Here is a 22992-nt window from a genome sequence, read left to right as displayed (position 1 = left end):
TACAACAAAAGTCTAACAAAGCAAGAAATCTTACAGGACTTCTCTCGTCTTTCCCAGAGGCAACAGGCACTTTCGCAGTTTCATTTCAGGTAGGATAATGGGATGGAAGCCATAATGGTGACATCACTCAGCACAAACAGTTGAAATAGCTTATTTATGCTGTGGCCATTAATGTGTGCTAAAGGAAACATTTCCAAGTGAAAGTGCTCTATGTATAGAAGAAATGAGTGTCTCTACCAAGTAATGCAGTGTGACATTAAAATAGATTAAAAAACTTAAAAGAACCCACCGACTCTTTTCTGCTCATAGTTTTGCTTTGGGAACGTGAGCGGGAGATGGTGCTGAAAAAGGAATCCTTTTTTGATGCAGACAAAGGTGGAGATCCTGTAAATTCACGTCCTCCAGACAAGCTCTCTATGCTTGGAGATGAACTGATGATTTTTGAACTTTGGCCTGTAAAGCAAGTATAAAAACCCAAAAGAGTTAATCAATGGGCATTTTCTTTTCCCCACAAATACTTCCTTGTCTTAACTGACATTGACTAGGAGTCACAGACAGCTCAACACAGAATGAAATGTTGAAGTGTGTCAGCATGCACTGAGAGATTGAAGGACTGTTCTCACATGGAACTTAATTTCTGTATGAGAGAAGAACACAAAATCTTTGTGTATATATAAATATATACACAAACATACACTATCTAGTACATACCTATATCTATATATATGCTAAATTATGTGTATATATATACACACACAAATACATACATATATATAAATACCACCTCACTATATGCACCCTAGTATATCCACAGACTGAGGACCTTCATGCCCTGTGTGGCAAAATGAGAGAAGTACCATCTCATAATAAAAAAAAAATCTGATGTCATCAACACTACAATGGAAATAGTCTTTTCCAGCTATAAAACATGGCAAAGAATGCTCAGAACAAGAACTTCAGATTCCAAAAGTGGGTTGGACACTGAAGATCTAGATCACAATATTTAGACTTTAAACAGGAAAAAAAGTAAGTTAAGTTTGGAAATAAATTTAAGTTCTCATGCTTCAAATTTTAAGGCCATCTCCGCCTAACAGACACTTCGATGAAGTCTACCAGTTACTTACTCTCATTTCATGGAGCTTTTGAAGAGAATCTAGCATTGTCCACTATCATAGTGAAGACATCTGGGGAAAAGCCTGGGCTAGTTCACCATGGCAGTCAGGCAGCCTCTGATAAGGACCATTTCTTCTAGTTCAGGCTTACAAAGTGTTTTCAAATATTTAAATTAAAGTTTTGTTTTCATTAGGAAATATCCCCCAGTATGTCAGTTTTCATCAACTTTCATTAAGAAAATGTAGCCTTAGGAGAGATGCTAGTTTAAAAAATCTTTTTATCATGTGTATGATGAAGTCAAGATAGAATGACTCCATGAAACTGTAGAGTTTTCCATCCTGGAAAAAAGTTAAATAGCACATAAAGCTAATGCTCAAGAACTCTTCCTGTCTATTGTTTGATGGCTATTCTGATGAGAGGGTTTATGTTCTCCTTTTTCCTTTCCTTTGTTTTTGGCGTGCTTTCATGCTACCATCTATAGCATCAAGTATGATCCTCTGCAACTAAATCATTCACATTTTCTTAAGGGAATAATTACAGATTTATTTGAAATACACTTTTTGCAAGGAGACTGCTAACTGCAAAGAGATCGAACTAGCAAAGAACAAAACGTGACATTGAATAAACAGACCTTAAACGACAAAACTCATGAAAGGATCTGGGTTTAATATTCTAAACATTTTCTAGAAGAAAACTCATATAAACTGCTTCCTATCTTGTCATTCATTCTCTGTTGCTTTATTCTGTCCACCTCTCCCATGACCCTCCTACATTTTATGTCCTGCTTCTCATGCTTCTGTGGACCTTCCTGTCTGCCTCCACCTCTTCTTCAGATCCCTCCACACTGTCTCTTCTGCAACTTCTTATTCTAACTTTTTACTTTATATAGTCTTTACTTCCCACCAACTGCATCCAACTGGATTTTTCTTTTTCTTCACAGTCCTCCTCCAGGTACTTACTACCTACCACTTAGTCTGAGGAGTTTCCTTAAGAGTTTCCTTAAGATAGAGGCTGTTGTAGATCTCACTTAACTTTTGCTTTCACATTTTATAGAAAAATGGGATATGCATTAATCAGGTATACTGTAAATAATCCTGGAGATGAAAAAAGAGAAAACACTGCATGGCAAACAGCAAAAATAATTCATTCACATGGAAATTTTTAGAAGATTTCTAATTTTAGGATAAAATCATGTCACTTGGCAACACCATTATCCTTACAGTTGCCTTTATGTAAGAAAAAGACTTTTTATGCATTTCATAGTGGCAATTTACAATGGAAGTGTGGTTTTGCAGTAGGTAAACTTAAAAATAGTCTTGGAGCAGATGGAATCACATGTTTTAGCAAATAAAGCATTTATAAAAGCAATTCACACAGCTAAGCAAGAGCAGCCAATATAAATGCTAAATGTAAAAAAAATCTATTTGGTGGACAGAGTAAAGTGTAACAGGAAAGTATTTATTAAGTGTACATCAGATTAAATAGTCTCTCTTTACCATCCTAGTAATAAGAAGATATATTCCCGATAGGGTCAAGATTGAAAAAAAACCAACAAAAAAAGTTAAACAATGAGCAAAGTGTATTTTTCACATACTCTTCACTGCATGGCCTGTACTTAACACACTTCACCTGAAATAAGCAGATTATGTGACAAAAATTCACAGAAAATATTGAGAGAAGAACACTTTATATATAAACTGAGGAACCCACACACATGAAAAATACACATTGCTAAAAAAATGGAAAAAAATGATGTGTGAAGATTTTTTTTGCATACTCTTTCAGCTCTATCTATAAAAATATAGTAAAAAATTGAAAAGACAGAGAAATGTCCTCATGGCCACTGCAAATAGCTACACTTCAAAAGATGGATCACAGTTCAGAGGAACAGAATATGCAACTACTTTCATAGCCAAACAAGATTTTGTAGATAGAACAACACAACTGTCCTAAAAGGGAATTTGCCCAAATAACACCAAGAGCTTTAAACAATCTGGTTCTTATGGCCTGTAAAATATATAATAAAAATAAAAAGTAAGAGCCGTACAAGATCTAGTTTAACTACGACAGAGATACAGTAAACCAGAAGTGATAAAAATACTGTATCTGTATGTTTTATACCCAAGTAAGAAGAACGGCTAGGATGCACCCGGTCCTTCTGCAAGAATAAGCAAATCTGGGAAAACTATCATTAGGAAACACTATCTTTTTATTCTGAATCTAATCCTGTGAACAGTGCTGTGACATGGATTATTTGGGGATATGATTGAGAAGACAGAAAGAACAGCACTTATGAATAATTACAGTATGTTGCAAGTCATAAAGCAGAATTCTTGGATTGTGATAGGCTTTTCTATTTTCCAGAGGCGTCATTGTTTTTACAACTCCAAATAAGAAAGCCAAAAGACATGTCACACCAAACGTGTTTTTTCCTTAATGTGGGGGAGAAAAAAAAAAAAAAGGCATGTATGATTTTCCCAAAACAGAAATTTAATGAATCACAGAATATTCTGACTTGGAAGGGACCCACAAGGATCATCGAGTCCAACTCTTAAACGAAGTGTCTTCAACAACATTTAACGGAGTCACCATGTTTCTTCTGAAGTCCTTCAGATGTATTATTTATGCACCAAGGCCTTAACAACCCTCACATGACTTTGGAAACAACACTGTAGCACCAATGCGCAGATTTCGGGATCTTAGGACAATGACACAAATGCCATTTGTACCTTCTCCGTTGTGTGTCTTACTGATTCTACATATTTCTTAATGTGCAGTGTGGTACATTCTGCTCACTCAATAGCTTCACAAGAAGGTAATGGGATACGAGTTTCTAATTTTGGGTTATTCCTCAGGAAAAAAAAAAAAAGAAGAAAAAGAAAAATGAAGTCTTACCCCTCACGTAGAATCAAAATTCATGAAGTTTGCAATAAAGTACAGTTAATAACCAGACAACTCCATGTCCTTCTTCTTTAGCAGCTTAATCACCAACCTGAGAACACCACTGAATCAAAACTCTCATTTTCATCTACTCATTCTGTCAATATCAGATAAATACAATATGGCTCCTTAAAAAAAAATGGAGAAATTTAATCTTTGACCATCTAAGCATATACCAGAAGGTCCTAAAACCTATATAAAACAGGCTGAATAAACCCCATAAACATGGAAATCAAATACATGCCTATGAAGCACACAGAACAAATACGTAAGGATCCCTGACGCAGCAGTCAGAACACATTACTGCGTAGGATGTCTCAAAAATATATTTATGCACATTAAAATGCATAAATAGTTCACAGTAATGATGCACAGGATTTCACACTCTAAAAATACATCCATTTCTGAGGCAAAAAGGAGCAACGTTATCTCCATGTGCTGGCTTCTAAGTGGCTCACAACTTGAGTGTTGCTAATGATACTGGGACTGACCCCAGGGTTACAAATACTCTGACTGAAAGTCATTTGGAAAACACACAGATGTGGCAATGGAAAAAGGGACCAACCTGTTGGTATTGTGGAGACCTACGACGTCTTGAAAAGAATGATAATTTAAATTTAATGTGATCAATAATAAGGCCATATAATAAAGTAAAAGGTGATGCTGAGGAAGAGAAGACTTACAATAAAAGGAAAGTGAGCTTCAGATCTTACTAAGTTTGAGTTAAATTATGGGGGATATAATCAGGAACTTTGGAGGTCCCTGCTAAAATATATGAAAAATCAGAGGAAGGTGCAAAAAAGACACACAAAACTGATGGCTCATTCTGTTTGGTCCCTACAGAGGAAAAGAATAGCTTTCATAATTATAAGGAGAGCAAGGACAAAGATACCAAGAAGAACAGAAGTATGGCACCATATATAATTCAAAACCATTCAGATCTGCTCATCTGTCTGTATTGGCCATAGTCAGGATGTAGGGTATTAAAATTTGCAAAAAGAATGAGATGAGTTTTATGAAACTTTTCAGATAAATTAGTTTCCCTTTTTCTCCTACAGTGAAATTGGAACAAAGGCTTCCAGCACTTTTAAAATTCATTCAAGCCACCTCATCACACAAATCCATATGCTTTTTATTTCATCCAAGGCAGGTAAGTCAAGTGCACTACAGTAGACATTCGGTCCAAAATACCTGCCCCAAATATAACAAGAGGGAAGTAATGCAGCTAAAAGGGACAGTGATGGTGGAATTGCCCCCCCATGACAGAGTGTGAAATGGGCTACAAAGTGCAAGCACACAGAGATTTGTAACGCAGATGGACGCTGATGCACAGCGGATGCCAGTGAGGGGACACAGACACAGAGACACACACATGCACAGACACACACACAGAGACACACACAGATACAGACACACACACCACACAGACACACACACGGGCAGACACACAAACACACACAGACACACACGGACACACAGACACACACACAGACACAGACACAGAGACACACACACAGATACAGACACACACACCACACAGACACACACACGGGCAGACACACAAACACACACAGACACACACGGACACACAGACACACAGACAGACACAGACACAGAGACACACACACAGATACAGACACAGAGACACACACACAGATACAGACACACACACCACACAGACACACACATGGGCAGACACACATACACACACACAGACACACACGGACACACAGACACACACACAGACACAGACACAGAGACACACACACAGATACAGACACACACACCACACAGACACACACACGGGCAGACACACATACACACACACAGACACACACGGACACACAGACACACACACAGACACAGACAGACACAGAGACACACACACACAGATACAGACACACACACGGACACGGGCAGACACACATACACAGACATACACGGACACACACAGACACACAGACACAGACGGACACAGAGACACACACAGAGACAGACACACACAGAGACACACACACAGACAGACAAACACACAGACACAGACGCAGACACAGACACACACACAGACACAGAGACAAACACAGAGACACATTCAGAGACAGACACACACAGACACGGACACACAGACAGATACAGACACACAGGGACACACACAGAGACACAGACACAGAGACGCAGACGCAGACACACACACACAGACACAGACACATTCAGAGACAGACACAGAGACACATTCAGAGACAGACACACAGACAGACAGACACGGACACACACACAGATACAGACACACAGACACACACACAGACACAGACACACACACAGACACAGACACACACACAGACAGACACAGACACACACACACGCACAGAGCGGTCGGGAGGGACGCGGCGCAGCCGAGCTCTCTCCCGGCACAACAGCGGCGCTCGGTGGAGGGACAGTGGCAGTGACGGCGGGCGCCGCCCGGGCCTACCTGTGGTGGCCGGGGGTTGCTGCTGGGCCTGGGCCGGCCCCGGCGGCGCCGCCTCGCCCGCCTCGCCTGGCAAACAAACAACAGCGTTAGCGCGGCCCCGCCGCTGCAGCTCGCCGGAGGGAAGAGCCGCAGCTTTGGGGGTTCAGCCGGAGCACCCTGCTTTGAACAGAAAGGACATTGTGAGAGAGCCCTGTAGGGACAGGCAAAAGGAAACGGGAAGGTTGGATAACCAGTAGTCATAGGCTGCAGAACCCCAGGGCTTTTAAGCGATGATTTAGATAAAAATCTAAACTTAATGAAAGAGTCAAAACCGTTTTGTCGCTGGCACTTTACACAGACAGTGTCATTCTGCGATTTGGGAGCATCACAGAATGGCTGAGGTTGGAAGAGACCACTGGAGGTCACCTGGCCCAAGCCCCCTGCTCAAGCAGGGTCCCCTAGAGCACATTACCCAGGACTGTGTCCTGATGGCTTTTGAGTATCTCCAGGAAAGGGTACTCCACAACTTCTCTGGGCAATCTGTTCCAATGCACGGTCACTTGCACAGTAAAGAAGTTCTCCCTCACGTTCAGGTGGAATTTCCTGTGCATCAGTTTCTGCCCATTGCCTCTTGTCCTACTGCTTGGCACCATCAAGAAGAGCCTGGCTCCATCCTCCTCACACCTCCATTTAGATACTATCCCCTCTCTATCTTCTCTTCTCCAGCCTAAACAGTTCCAGCTCCCTCAGCTTTCCCGTAAGTGAGGTGCTTCAGCCCCCTAATCTTCTTTGGAGCCCTCCACTGGACTCACTCCATGTCTCTCTTGGAGAGACACTCCATGAGATGCTCAGAACCTGTATCCTTACTGTCAAAAAAATTCATAATTACCTAATAATATGTATATTTATATGTTTTTAGAAAAGGAAAATAACCCCATTTGTCAATCTGTGTTTTATTCCTTTTTGTACTCAGTTCTGCTATTAATAAGGACAATTTCTTTATCCATATGAAAAGCATACTCATTTTCTAGAGACACTTCATAAATAATTCTAAATAGGGGGATCATGTCTTTAGGGCATACGCAGTGACTGCGGAAATTCTGCTTGTGTTACAATAAATGCCACAGTAGTATCAACTCATAAAAACAAACAGTAGCCTGGAAACTGTTTAAATAGCTAATCACAGTTTTGGCAGAATTTTGTCTTCGAATTGGTCCTCTAATATGTCCTAGTGGTTAAGCTGCACTCAAATCAAAAGCCTTTTGGGTTTCACCGTGAAATGACCTAGAAGGAAAACTGTATCTGGCGCTATCAAGGAGGAAGAAAAAGAGAAATGCTTTTCTTTCTTGGCAATGCACTGCCATTTGGTAATCAAAGAATATCCAGTTTCTGAATGATGAAGGATCCACTGGAACACAAAGGGCAATGATTCTGCTTTTTTTCCATGGTTTTTCCGTTATCAGTATTTTTATCTTTCAAAATAACCACCTCAACTGAAAATCCAATGAACTTAATATTTGAATTCAACTTTTGTGCCAACAAATTACTTCACTGTGCAGGATCAAGAGAATATTTCAATCCCTCTTCTGTTAGCAGGCTATCTTGCATAAGTAATCAGTAATGATACCCGATCTTGTTCTGTGCTGAGGACAGCCTGAATGGGATTAATATAGTATTAGGAGGAACTGAATTTCCAATTAGGTGTCTGGATACTTTGTTCAACTGTGATTTGTAATGCTGAAGACTCATCTGGAATTACAGGCTTGCAATTATGGTTGGGTTTTTCCATTTACATTATCTAAATTATATGCATTTTTTTTCTTACAGAAATTCAGCAAGTACCAAAACTTTGGACTAAGAAATAATTACAACTGATCATGTAACCCAATCATCCCTCATCTAGAGTATGGCAACATGAATGATAGCTGGTTTGTGAGTGGTAACTCTGTTGAAATAGAGCTGTTAAAGCTGGGATAGGATTATTTTGACAGTCCTGCAAGGTGTTTTGTTTACCAAGGACTTCTTCACAAAGTAGATCAGCCAATTAATTTAATCTCTTCAAACTTACAAATCTCTACAATATTAATTTAAATTATCAGCACTACTTGAGCATTCAAAACCTGAAAGGACCAATACAAGAAAAATGGATGACTTATTTTACGGCTTGATGCCTGTAAGATTTACAGCACTTTGGCCTGGTACACTGTCCAACTGAACATCTGTCAGTATTAGATCAACTGGAAGTGCAAATGTCTATCAATTTAAATCCTAAATCCATGCCTCTGCCTACCTCAGCTAAATAACCAAGCTCCAGGAGGCTGAGAGCTGAAAACACAGCGAAGAACAAGAACAAGAGACAATTAGTGACAGCTAGTTAGCAACTTGGGAGCGTTGGATTTCCAAACCATGCTAAATAGCTTTTAGATACTCAGAACCTACAGCAGAATCCAGAGCTAGAAAAAAACCAGTGTAGAAGCTAAAAAGTTCAGCACAAACATGGGTGGAACAAGTACACTTCTGAGAGTAAATCCTAAATCTCAATGCCTGGGATAGAAGTGCTGGCAGCTTCTCATAGCTGTGGAGAGTGCCCTCATTCACTGGAGTTGCTGTACCGCTCTTTCTTGAGGTGGTGTTATTGTCCTCCATGGAACTGAAAAGACTTAATCTTGCTTTTAAGGTGTGATGGAGATTGTGTAGAGTTGTTTACAGATGTTCCTGCATCAAACTTCAAAAGGCTTTTTAGCCTGTCTCCACCACAGTGTCATTGCAAATAGGGATTTTTTTGCTAAATATTTAAACTTACTTCAGAGAGAATTCACTGGGGAGCCTCTAAAACACTTTATATTTCCTTTTGTTATTTTTTGTGTGTCTTTAAAAATATAGATTATGGCACTTGCAAACATAGCTGCCATAATTTAAAATTTCTATACAATTATAGGCAAAACACTTATAACTGTACAGGTCTGGAACAACAAGCATGGCACTAAAATGTAAAAAAAACCTCTGTCATCTGAACCTATTAAAAAAATAGTATATTTACATTTTGTTGCCCTTAAATTACTTCTGCAAAGGCTGTACCAAATATGGATAGACAGAATACACTAAGAAGAAGCTGCAGTATGTTTTTTCCTCTTACCATGAAAATGCTTTATGCCCTACATCATAAATTCTTCGTAACTTTACCAAATCTCCATATCCCTGTTGATAGAGAAATATGTGCACAGCTTGTACATGACAATGACCAAGCAAAACTACAATTTTTTATTCTGATTCTTGTATGGAAAGTATCGGGTGCATTTCCTGACAATACAACATGTTAATTGGCACATATAACAAGCCATCCTTTAGCAGCCACATCAAGATAAAGCAACAATCAGCTCCATCTATATAGAAGTTGCTTCAAATTATATGCTTTTATTATATTAAGCAGGGAAAGAAACAGCCACCCAAGGACCACTTTTAAACTCAGGAGGGAAAAAGAGAATAATGTGATAAGGGAACTATGGAAAACTTTTAAAAAAGCAAAGAGAAAGTCTCTCCGAAACGGTGTAAATAATTTTATTCTACACCTAATTTTACTTCCATTGTTGTGACAGGATTTGCATCAAAGTTTCACTGCACTTCAGTTTCACTGTAAAACCCTTGCTGGAGCAATTTCTGAGATTCTTGGGTGATTCTGAGAGAAGCTGCATATATGGATTTTGCCAAGCAGCTGCAGTGGCCCTTGCAGAAATGCCTGTATGTGTCTGCTCCAAAAGAACAGCTGCACCTTTCAGTTCTGCTCCCTCAGTGTCTGCTGGAGATGCCATGCATCATGGAAGGACCTTTGGACCATATGGGTGCCACAGGAAAGAGAAGGAACACCAACTTCAGCTATGAAGTGTTATTTCCCTTCTCTCACACTTTCAAATCTGGTGTAAAAAAAAGATGCAATCCTATGCAATGGTTCAGGGCAACCAGCACCAGCCCTCACGCTCATAATCATGACACTGGGTGAGTTGCCAAATGCAGCAGATACTGTTTTGCTCTACATACTCCTTGAAAAGCACATACTGCCATGGGCTGGCTGAAGATGAAAAGCAGTAACCTACCTTGAGCGTGGCAGAGTATAGCAAACAACTACCAAAGCTGAGCTTGTGAGTTTGTTGTTTGAGTAAGCTGTCCTCAAGAAATATAAGAAGAAAGGCTTAAGAAAAAGATGCAGCGTTTACTAAATAAAGTGCAGAGGGCCATCACAAATTACTAAAAGATAAATTCATGCTATGGCTCAAATAATTTCTTAAATAAGCTCTGCACATTCTAAAGGGAATAAGAATTTGTTTATGAACAATTACTCTCTAACTTCCTTCACTTATTATTATGTATTTACCTAATACTGTTATGCATGGGATTTTTTGCCAATAACCTGAAAAAACATATATGAAATTAGTTTCCCAGTTAAAAATAAGTTGCATTTAAAAACCTGAAAAATTACTTGGCTCATGTTTATGGTAATGATGTAGTTTGTTGGTCTGTCTGATGCAGTTTCTGGTTAATATATTTTTAAAGGTTCAAAACTTCTTACAGTATTTGTATATTCTTGAGATAACATCTAATTCTGTATTGCACTGCAAATGTGCTGTTGTACTTGGCATAGGCATCCTGCCTAACAAAATACTTTTTTTTGCTGTTTCCTCCAAATATGTACACGCTGATATAAAAATCAATAGAAGAAAGAACTTTCTTCAGCCCTGAAGATGTACGACAAAGCTTCCCTCAGTCACGGCACTGCCACACCTCTCCCCTTTACCTTTGCCCAGCTGAACTGGCATGCTTTCAGACTTCATCATCCTCTGCTGCTGTGACTGGTGGTGGTGCTGCTGCTGCTGGTGGTGCTGCTGGGGCTGGGGGACTTCCACTGTGCTCCTGGTTGGCATTGAAGAGGGAGGGAAGCTGCTCCCGCCGGCAGGAGTGCCCACTGCCCCACCTGAAGCCATGGCTGGAGCAATGAGCTTTCGGCCAAAATTCAGTAAGCTGTTGGAGACTTTGTTAATGTTCAGAGGGGCAGCCTTAGCACTGGCACTGAGAAAAGAAGAGGAGAAATTATCACATCATTGCCAATGGTTTGGACAGGAACAGCCATACATGCATCATTCTTCAAAACTGGGAGATAAAAATCCAAGATTTGAATGTTACAAAGAAGTTGTTTTACTACAGTTGCACTGGAATACACACAGAGACCAGAGACCACAGGGACTGGGTGTGGTATGCATGGTGTGGTATGCATTTTTTCCAACCAGTAGTGGACAAAATTTTTGGTCCTTCTCCTTGAAAAATGCAGACTAACCCCAAACAAAGTGAGTTTGTACCAATGTCCTTAAATTGCTTTCCTAAATTAAAAAAAAAAAAAAAGAAAAAAAAAAGAAAAGTGACAAAAAGCAATCCAGGCTCTACAGAATCAAAAACTTTATAAAATTGATTTTTTGCACTTATTTGAAGACTGCTTTAATATTTATTTCTGCTAGATTAAATTCTCTCCAATGTTTAAAATGACTCAACCCCAAACATTTCTTTCAGCAAACAAAGCTAACATTAGACTGTACTTTTAGGTTAGCAGAGCTAGATATCTCTTGCTCTGAGTTCACCTTCTGCCCAGCCCAATCATTTCAAGCCAAGCACTTTTTAACAGGAATCCTGATTTCTAAAGAGATTTTGCTGAAGAACTGCTTCAGGGTATAACACATACACTGAATCATTATCATTGTTGCTTTTTATTTTTAACTACAGGGCTATTTAATTCACTTCAGTTATATGCAACATTAAGAATGAGGAAATTGTCAAACCATTTAATTTGTCTAAAATAAAGAGACAAAGAACCTTCTAATTCCCAGTGGAAGTGTTCACACAACCCACAGATCAGCAAAGCCATTCCTATCTGTTCATGCAATAATTTCCTGCTGTATATAATTAATGCTTGAAATACCCTTCACAGAAATATATCACAACCACAAAGACCTTTTCACTCCTGAGGTTTTATTTTACTAATCTGTATTTTTATGATATAAAGAGCTGTCCTTTAAAAACATGAAGAAATGTATTAAAACCAACACAATCCAGTGATTACTGGGGTGTAATAGCTTTACAATGTTTTGGGGAAGTTAAACTAAAAATAAACTACAAATGAATTAATACGGGTAACTTGTAACTTCTGCAGACACCTGGAAGACTAATTTTGATTTTGCTTTTCCTCTAATTTCTCTATTTGTCTCCAGAGATTTTTTTTAGAATACACAATACAAACATGCACACACTTATAGAGCACATCCAGAAAATAACAACAGCTGAGTTGTTCAGAATCAGGCTACTCAGAATAGATGGAAAAGGAGAGCTATCAGAAAGAAGTATGAGAACCTGCACGCTCACAAGATACAGCCCCAAGCTGTATGGGGGCACTTCTGCCATATACTGGTGATGAAGAAAGATGGCATCTAGAATTTTTTAGGAGGAACAGCAGTGCAGAGACTGGGACTAAATGTTGCTTCCCAGTTTATGGAAGCTGGGAAGGAATGATTGCTGAATAATAATTACAGGATGTTTCTGTCTCTCCCCATTGTATTGATAGCTGCTGGTGTTACAAAAAGTCTTTCCATAGTCACCTGAGAATGACTGACAAAGTCACTACACGGAAAGCATCTGCAGAACTACAAAATACTCTTGCAGGAGGTCCAAATGGTTTCAAAAGCAAACTGAGAAGTTGTGAGACTGAAATGTTAATGGTTAATGACTCAAACAATTGCTGATGTGCAAAAGCTGCAGGTGCTTTGCTGAGGCCAGGTTTGCACCCCCCAGCTGAAGGGGAGGAGGAGAGTTTTGGATGTTTGGTGGCTTCTGGGTGAGAAGCAGAAGTCTGCTGACCCTGACCCTAAAAGAAATCCAGAGACTGTAGTGCGCTCGCTCCATGTGGTGCCTGCACTGACCGATCCAAGGATTGCTGGTGTATCACAATGCTGGATCTTTGCTGCAGCACAAAATGGAATTTCTGGTTATAGCTGATTTGGCTCCACTAACAGCTAGAGCACCCAACACTGCAAACCTAACAGCCACAACACAAACACCCATGTGATCGAGCATTAATGGGTCGGTTTCAAAGTCCCCTTCTAATTCTCCTGCCTGGGCAGTGAAGGAGCCAACAGAGAGTCTGGCTTACAGTTTATTACAGGCAATTGAATGCCAATACTGCGCCTTTAACCACTGCTCAACTGGCACGTACTTGGAAGGGAGGGAAACAAACCTTTTACAGCCTCCTGCAGGGGTATGAATATTCACCCGTGACTGCACAGGCTGTGCAATGAACAGTCTCATTCCCTCTGGGCAGGAAATTCATTGGAGGAAACCCCCCTGAAAAGGTGGGGGAAGCAACAACAGCAGTGAGAAAAGCACTTCATGAGACTGAAGTTGAGATTCCACCTGAGAAATATTAAGTCCAAGCTGTCAAACAACTTGAGCCACTAAAGGGTAACCCCTCTAGACCAAGCCCTCTGAGACTTGTATTGTCAGCTTTTGCCAGGAATGATGCCAGCATACTCCCACCGAAGATCAAAGGACATGAGTCCTCCCTAAGGGCGGCCCCCTCAGGAGTCCAACAGTTTGGTCCCCTCACACCCTCCGGAACCTAGACTTACCAGTTTAACCAGTTCTGAGTGAGTGATGGCTGGTGGATTTATATGAGAAGGCTCACAGGAAACAGCCAGGGAGATTTGATAATCACTTTTCCCTAGGGCCCTTTTTAATTTTTGGTTATTTTTGTGGTAAATACAGGAGAACAAATGTCAGCATTTCAAACTGAAGTTGCTGCTCTAGTGGATTATGCCAGACAAGAAAAGGAATTGGGTAAGTTAATCAAGACTCAATGGATTGCTTCTTCTTTTTAATAATCTGCCTGTAGTAGGCTGGGTTTTCTCTTTTTATAGGAACCTGCTAACAGATGAGGTCATACCAGTAATAACTTGGCTGAGATTCAGAGTCCAAACTTTAGTATATTTAGCATATTTTTTTCCCTCAGTCTACTGAAAACAATCACTAAAGTTGTAGTTTGGTGTGGTATGTATCACTCACTCACCTGAAACATTACCTTAGAAGGAAGATAATGGCTTGCACATTGAGTCCATTTATGTTGTCTCTAAGTCTAGAACCTTGACAATCACAAAAAAACCCCCTTGACTTTGCACAAAAAATTGTACTAACCAAAAATAAATTATTTACTCGGACGGGCCACCTGAGTAACAAAGCCACTGGATACTTTGAGCTAAATGTATCATTGGAATTGTGATGGTCCACAGACGCAGGAAACAAAGCTTTTACAGAAGCTTGTGTATTTGTGTCCAGCAGCTTGTTTCTTTCTTGTTTATTTTTTTTTAGCTATATTTTGCTTAATAGAAAGTGACAGTTGTCCTTCTACACTGATTTGCTGCTTTGACATATATGTACATCAGGACAAGTTAGTTTATTTGCATTTTTCAGATGGTTGGAAAGAGACTTTTTGAGAAAAACTTCATTTTACAGGAACAATAAACATAAACAATTTCTAAGCCTTCATGTCCGAAACATGATTTTTAGAAATGCTTCCAACAGTAACATGCAAGGATGTTTTAGAATTACATGACAATTAGAAAGGATAGTTATCACAGCTCCTAAAAACCTGAGGTGTGATTTGGCTGTGCTATGAACTGACTCTGCTAATGATCAGCTCAGAACACATATAAATTCATGAAAAATAAATAATGATGGTATCTAAATACCTTTTCAAGAGGTGGTTTAAAAAAATGTATTATGAAGTAAAATCTGTGCAATTTCTCTGAATGACAGCTTCAGAAAATGAACAATAGTGAGGTGCTACATCTCTGGAGGAGTGACATTAAAACTGAGCTGAAGTTCAGGAAAATAAGAACAATGTGTCTATTTCTTACCATTTAAATGTCTGATGTATTAATGCAAAGGATGATTACAGCCATTAAACATGGATCAATCTACATTTTAGCCATCTAAATGTACCAGACATGTACAACAATTACAAGAAAAATACTGATTGATTATGTTGTTGAGTTATCAGCAGATGCATTTAAAAGTAAGGCATCAGTTTAAAAATATGAGTATCAAGGAGACGTGAATTCCATCTATGAAGCAAACAATTTTGTTTCATCACAATAAGCATCATTGACCTTGACTGTGAATGGTGTATTTTTAAACTAGCAGTAGGAAGATGATTCAATCTCTGCAGTTTTCTGCTAAGATGGAAATGTTTTGTTTTAAGCAGGCCTTATTCAAAGGCATTTCTCTTTTCAGTAAGTAATCATTACAAAGAGATGAGAGACAAATATATGAACATGGCCAATTAAAAAGTTTTACATGTGATAAAATAAGCAATATATATTAGAGATTTGTCAAGATATTTTAAACATATCACTGAGCCTGTGGAATTAAAGGTGAAAACGATGTGGTAGTTGATTTAATCCATCTCTGCTCACTGCAGAAACATTTCCTAATGTTACATCTTGCAGTTCTCTCCCTAGTGCAATCTTAAACAGTTTTACCACATTTGACCTACTCTAAGTGTTTTTGTCTTGAGATGAATTTATCTCAGCTTTTCTTATATCTGAATTATTCTAAACAACTTTCCATCTCCTTTGGTGAGTATTCTGTGTATGTGTGTGCAATTAATTTATATTCCTACAGAGATCCAATGAATTTTTTTTTCTTGGAATTTAGGTTTCCAGCAGGTGTCATTCTTGTTTGGGCTTTATGATTTACTTGTTTTTTCAAAATCCTTGAAATCTTTCTTTTTGAAACTTCAAACAACTTATTTCTCCAGTTAGGCAACATTTGAGATAATTTTTCAAAAGAGTAAGTAAAACCATTAAGAAAATGCAATAGAATGCAGTAATTTTGACACCTGTCCTCAACTTTAAAGCCTGATTTATAAAGAAAGAGATGCTTCTGCAGTCACTGTACTTAGCTTTAATTTCTGCCTCTTTGTCCATTTTTAAAAGCTTTTGAAACTACTCCATTTTAATTTTAGTTGGCTTTTAATGTAGCTGATTTCAACAGAATGTGACAGAGATGCAAAGGTCCAAAAGCCAGCAAGTTCTAATGAATCAGCAGGCAGAGGGTATGGCTGGGGCCATGTGCAACCCAAGAAACTGCCTGTAACTGTGTCAATTGAAGCATTATCTCTTGTGCTGGCTTGCCCTGCAGCCACCAGGAGCCACCAGGCATCAGCACTCACCTTGTGGCCACCCAGATAATACAGCCTTGATGAGGAATATTGGCATTATTGATACAAACCACTTCTAAAAGAAGGGAGGAAAAGTTTTGTAAAAATTACTTCAAACTGGATTTACATTAATTCAACTTAACTTAGACAGCTTCTGGTACACATACTCCAGGTGCATTATCAGAATTAGTTCAGCTACAGAACTCACATTGGAAATGTTTTACCCACTGCTTTTAGGACACATCATTGTGTAAAAGTGCCCTTAGCCTTCCTTAAAAAGATGCTGCAAGTGACTGCAACACTATGTGTAAAAACTTCAATTTTTTCATGCAATAATAGTCAAGGGACAGATTTGAAATAAATGCCATGAAATAAACACATGTACTTCTAATACGGCTTATGTAATTCATGTTTAGAATAAACGTGACTTCTGAAACATTTTGTTTATGTAAGGTCTTAGTTTGGTGAACATATATTTAGAAATAGCTTACCGGGTTTTGTTCATCAAGTCTGCTCCGCGTGCTTTGTAATAATCTAAATTTTGTTGGAACTGGTGAGTCACTGGTCTTGGATTTCGCTAAAAAATAAAAAAATACCTCATTGTAATTTTCTGGGAGATTTTAAGCAGAGACATGAAATACGTTCAATAATGAGGATTAGAAACTTACAGAACAATTTATTTTCCTGGGATCTTGGTTTCTCAAGGCAGTAATGTCGTTTATGTTAAAGTGAAGACTTAAAATACTTAACATAATACCAAATTCTACCTGTAAGTCCATTCCATGCTCACAGAAATCAGTACTCTTCCACGCAGTGATGAGGCTGTTTGCTGTAGTGGTAATATTCCTAATTAAATCAATAATTCTTGGACAAGAACAGATACCAATCCGATTTCTTCCTGCAGGTCAGGCATAGAATTTTACCACCCCCAAGCTAAAGTGCTATGCTTTTAAAGAAAATGGTAATAGTCTGGAGAAACGACAGCAAACATTTTGAACTTAATACATCACTAGCACTGTCTCTGTTAAATGAAGAATTAATTTTAGTGAGACAACCTGAGCACTCCCACTAGATGGCATACGGAGCCTATTTTTGCTCTCCAAATTTCACCCTACTCAAAACTGAGGCCATGAATAAAGAACTGTTGTCCTATAATAAAGAGTATATAATTAATATTGAAACCAGAATCCACTTGCTATTCTCCACTTCTGACACAATGAAACTCTTTCACAGAATCATGCTGCCTTCAGTAGTTCTGAAATGATCCTTTTGGGATCTAAGAATACATTGAACATTAAGCATAGACTCTAGTATATGCATAAAGTATCTTGATTGAATGCATGCATCCTGACGGACACTATTTGGAGGGGCAAGTAAATATTTTTAAGTAAAAAAATTTTCATGCAGATGGAGACAAAATAACAGAGTGGTGCACAGGAGCTTTTTTTTTTTTAAAAAAATACATATAAATGAGAAATGGCTTAAATAATTTCTAGTGTAAGAGAAAACAAAATTGTAAATTTCTGCATAATGATCAGATATATTGTATAAAAGATGTAAATACTTTCTAAGTATTAAGGTTTAATCATTTATTGGCTGTTGCCTTATATTCTGATCTGCCTTCTTAAGTCCTGCTAGTAGTCAGTACAGTTTTAGTGAACTATACATTGACCTTTGCAAAACAGTTGTTCACAGGTGAGAGTACATTATATTTTTGACACAGTCAGTCTTCAGCTGTTTCAGTTTCACATGTTGTGTATTTACTCTCTAGATTTCATTACAGACTGGAGTATCCACAGTCGTACCATCTCATTTTCCGCATGCAGATAGCCCTCCTTTCTTGAAAACCTTGTTTTTGGAGGAGGATACAGGACTTGAATTTTAAAGACCAAAACACTGCATGAGCACAAAAGGAGAAAAGAAAATTTATAGAATTGGTAGATACCAAAGGCCAGGATGATTTCTGGAAGCATATTTAAGGGTGGGAATTTCCAGATTGTTTCCTGCAGTTAGACTTAATCTTGTATGAAATGTCTCATTTTCTTTCTTTGGAAACACAATAAACATTTTAAATGTATATGCTGTTTGTAATGTTCATTAAAAAATGAAGCGACTAAAAGCTATTAGACAAGCATTAAAAAAATTCTCATCTATCCTACCACCCATACTGTAATGGTCGTTCTACATTTTTCATCTCCTGTTATAAAAACAATGTTTCAATAACTCTACCTATTCATAGAGCTTGAAAGTCAGTCCTCATCAACTGACAGCAATAACAATGAATCAGCTTTAGTTACTATTGCTCTAGTTTGGTAATTCAATACATTTCTATGATAATCAAATCCAAACTGACGTGATGAGGATAACTGATGGTGCTGCGACTTCTACACGAGTAATCAAACAGTGTAACTTTTCTCCTATGAATTAAGAACTTCTTTCTTTACACGTCTTGAAGGGTAAGGTTGAAGGATAAGAGATGGCTAAAATAATGGGCACTTCTAACCCAAAAGACAACTTTTCGCAAAATACACGTTACCATGTATTTGCTAGCCAGCTTTGCAATTTGCTTCCAATAACTCAGTATATATTGAAAGTTAGCAAAAACATTGAAGTTTCTTTTCCAACACCCAATAAATAAAAAAGATTATTACACATTGCTTCTGAATTAAATAAAAACTCAAAACCAAAACAAGAGGAAAAGATCATGTGGAACAGTATCTTGAAACATATTTATGCAGAAATGACAAGCAATTGAAGACACGAAAGGCTGATCTGCTATCTAAGCACTTAAAGCCATTAATAGGAATAACATCTAACTCGAACATATGAATGAGGCTCAAGCATTACTTTCACAGGGGCCTATTTAAATTCCTATGAGGTTTAAAGGTATCAAAGGAAGAAGCAGTCTAAAGTACTATTACATGCAGTGAAAAAAGAGCTCTCTGAAAAAACATTAGAAATGCAATATAATAAATGCCAAGGGTTACTACTGCAACTTCTTTTGTAGCATCACTGAGAGATCCTCTCAAAAAATTTCAATATTTAAAAAAACCTAACCTCGCATATATGTTAGCAGACAAGTATCTGTGAAGTAGCAGAAAATGTAAATACTTCTGAGAACTGAAATTCAGACAGTAAAAATACATTATTTTGAAGATTATGATCTTTATGTTACTGTGGTTGTCCTTTAAATTTTGTATTCTTTTCAACCATTTCAGTAAGTTAAATGTAAAAAGCAGAACAGAAAACCTACATAATTACAATGTTTCTTCCTTAAGAATTTTAAACTAATTCCCCTCTCTAAGCATTCAATTTGAGCTGTCCCCTAAATTACAATCCATGTATTAGAACTAAAGGCTAAGCAATTTATTTACAAAAAACATACCTCTGTTGCTTAAAATATTCACAGCAACCAGGTTTTTCCTACACAGTGCCATTTAGAATGATCCAACTTGTATTTTTCATACTTACTTTATTTTACTTAAATAAATAAAGTTATTCCTTTTCTTTTTCAATTTATGTACATTATTTTGCTACGAACTTAGGTAAATTTTTTTCTCATAAAAGTATAATGTTAAAATGACAGTGAAATCAATCCTTCAAATTTACAGTTTGCTGAATCCCTCCAAGAAATTGTGTGAGGGCATTATAGAGATTAACACGTATATGATTTTCCCCTTGTAAAGAAACAGAGCAGAAATCAGAGAGAAAAGCTGTCTATGTCAACACTAGACCCCCCTTTCCCACACCCATTTTGTGGGAGAGGTCTGCTGGATTTATAATTCTTCTAATCTTAATGTCTATCTAGAGCGAACATAGTTTCAACGGGTAGAAAATGCCCAGTTTATGCTTTTAAAAGGACAGTGTATGAAATTCAGATATAGAAACACACAGAAATTGATGTGATATTGGACTTTGTCTCTTCAAAATGTATTAGCCACAGTCCAAAGGGAAAAAAAGCCTGAAAATGTTCCACATATCTCTGAGGCATTCCTGCCTCTGAGCCTTTCCTTGCCTAAAAGATCCCCCCGCCTGCCCGCCCCATCCCTGGCTCATTTGCCTGATGAAGTCCTCTCCCTGTCCTCCTGTCTATTCTCAGCCACCACCAGACTGACTCACTCCAATTCCCATGGCTGCCAGGAGGTTCTTGGGAACTTTCTATTTGCCTTTATCCTCTTCCAGGGATATGGGGCCAAGGTAAGTTATACCCACAGCTGCACTTTTGCGAGGTGGGGGATTGATGCTGTGGTCAGAATCACACTGAATGCAGCAGATTCCCTACCTGCACAAACTGCTGAAAAGCAACTCCCATCAGCTAAGGATCATGCTCCATTATGCTCAAATTCCCAGATAAACCCCTTTTCCTCCCTAGCCTCTGGAGACACATTGCATCACATTACCCCCGGAATAGACAGGATATAGCAAAGCACGTTTGTGCGTGACAGAGTCACAGGCTGTTCTACAATGAACCTGATTCACCTTCTAAATACACAGCATGTTTGAAAGTTTACATGCAGGTGCAAGTGGAGGAATCTCCAGAACACTCTTCTTTGTTGAGGTATATTATTTTCTCCCTTTTTAGTTTTATTAACAAGGGGAAAAATCAAATACAATTTTGCACAAAATCTGAAGGTTCAGAATAAAAGACAAGAATGAAAAAAGATTTTCAATATATCTAACAGAAAATGAGACTTATTTTAGCAAACATGCTATTGCCTCAATGCCAAGGGAAAAGCACTTGTCATTAGAGAAATGAATCGCTCAGCTGTTTATAAGCAAAAAGCTCTGGGGGAATTTCTCACGTCCCAAACCACAAAGCATTGCAGGGTTACACAAACATATGTTGCAGGTGTTTTGGGGTAGGCAGGTGGGAAAACCTCAGCTACTAAAAAAATACTCCACTTAATAGATTGTATCTGAAACTAGATAACCTCAATGCAACAGAGAAAAACCAAACAAAACAGCAGCAGTGAATTCTAAATCCAGGCACAGTAGGCTTTCCAAAATAATCGTCTCACTAGTGCCCAATGGAATTTTTTAAAACTAATTTTTTCCAATATATTAACCAAATGCTGCCAAACATTTATCTTTTTCCCCCCTAAACTACTAATATTTTAAGCCTAAACCAAAAACCAGACTGAAGCAAACATATGTAAAAAGAAAAGAAGGATCATGATGCAACATTGTCCAACTTATTTGAACAATTATTTTTAGGAAGCCAATTTTCTCCTTTTTCTCCTCTTCAGTTGACATGGTAATAATTTGATTTCTTCATAATTCTTGTACTGCCTAAGACATTTTTGTATTAAAATTCTATTTTTTCCCTTTCATTTGTTTCTAATGAAAGTTGGACAGTCACGTGACTCTAAATTCAAATAGGACTGAGAAATCAGGAAAGGTTTACCTTTTCCTGCTAGATCATCTTTGCTTCTTTCTTCAATAAAGATGACATGAACATAGAAAAAATTTGGACTGGGAACAGAGCTGATATATAGCAGCTGAGATGTGCATAAGTTTGTTCAGTTCAGAAGCAGCTTTTCTACTGGGCACTAATAATTAATATGAAGTATTTACTAATTATTCCCTAATAACTTGCAGAGAGAACTTCATCTTTCCTCTTTTTATTCTTTTGTCAGATATTTAAGCAGCTGTCTCCACCCCACATGAACTGACTTACACAGTATAATCAAAGGCTTAACATTACAGAAACATATCACAGTATTTTGTATACTAAACAACCAACCCACCCCAAACTCCAAAGCACCCAAAGCAAACACCATTCCTCAAACAAAAACCCTTTCTTTTCACCTGCTAATTCTCCTTTTCCCTTATTATACCTTCTGTAGAACAAGCAACCTGCTGGAGCACAAAAGATATTTTATACGCCTATGAAACACTGAGTTACTAGAATGAAAAAAACCCAGCAAGACATTAGATGACATAAGGTACTATTGCCAGTTCAAAAGTGGTTCAAGGCCAAGAGCAAAATACCATCTAAAACATAGATTGATAGTATATCAATTCTGTGTATGAAAGCAGCACATGAAGTGTACACTGCACAGAACTAATAAAGAACTTCCTTTAATCACAGGAGTCAGGAGATCCATGCACTAATATTGGTGTTGGCAAAGGAATGCCATAATCCTTAAACTGGGAATAAAGCTTCCTGTTTACATTTTTCAGAAGATGCTTAGGGTCTCAGTCATGGACCTTGTTATTTACAATGCAATAACAGCATGAA

General features: G+C 38.1%; 1 protein-coding gene across 9 annotated transcripts in view; it reads right to left on the bottom strand.

Annotated features, from left to right (window-relative positions):
• The window catches only part of TBC1D5 (TBC1 domain family member 5), a 317984-nt gene that overhangs the window by 42568 nt on the left and 252424 nt on the right, over positions 1–22992 (bottom strand). For 7 of the 9 annotated variants that reach the window (XM_048302259.1, XM_048302268.1, XM_048302273.1 and 4 more), the window contains 4 exons: positions 17243–17328; positions 11292–11563; positions 6524–6589; positions 290–453 (listed from right to left, as the gene is read on the bottom strand). In XM_048302259.1, the coding sequence (XP_048158216.1) occupies positions 290–453; positions 6524–6589; positions 11292–11563; positions 17243–17328 (588 nt within the window). The remainder of the gene's footprint in view (positions 1–289; positions 454–6523; positions 6590–11291; positions 11564–17242; positions 17329–22992) is intronic. The other 2 variants (XM_048302304.1, XM_048302311.1) reach the window with 1 other exon arrangement.

Source organism: Corvus hawaiiensis, chromosome 1 (genome assembly GCF_020740725.1).
Source record: "Corvus hawaiiensis isolate bCorHaw1 chromosome 1, bCorHaw1.pri.cur, whole genome shotgun sequence".
Lineage (NCBI taxonomy): Eukaryota > Metazoa > Chordata > Aves > Passeriformes > Corvidae > Corvus > Corvus hawaiiensis.
This window is presented reverse-complemented; position numbering and strand designations above follow the sequence as displayed.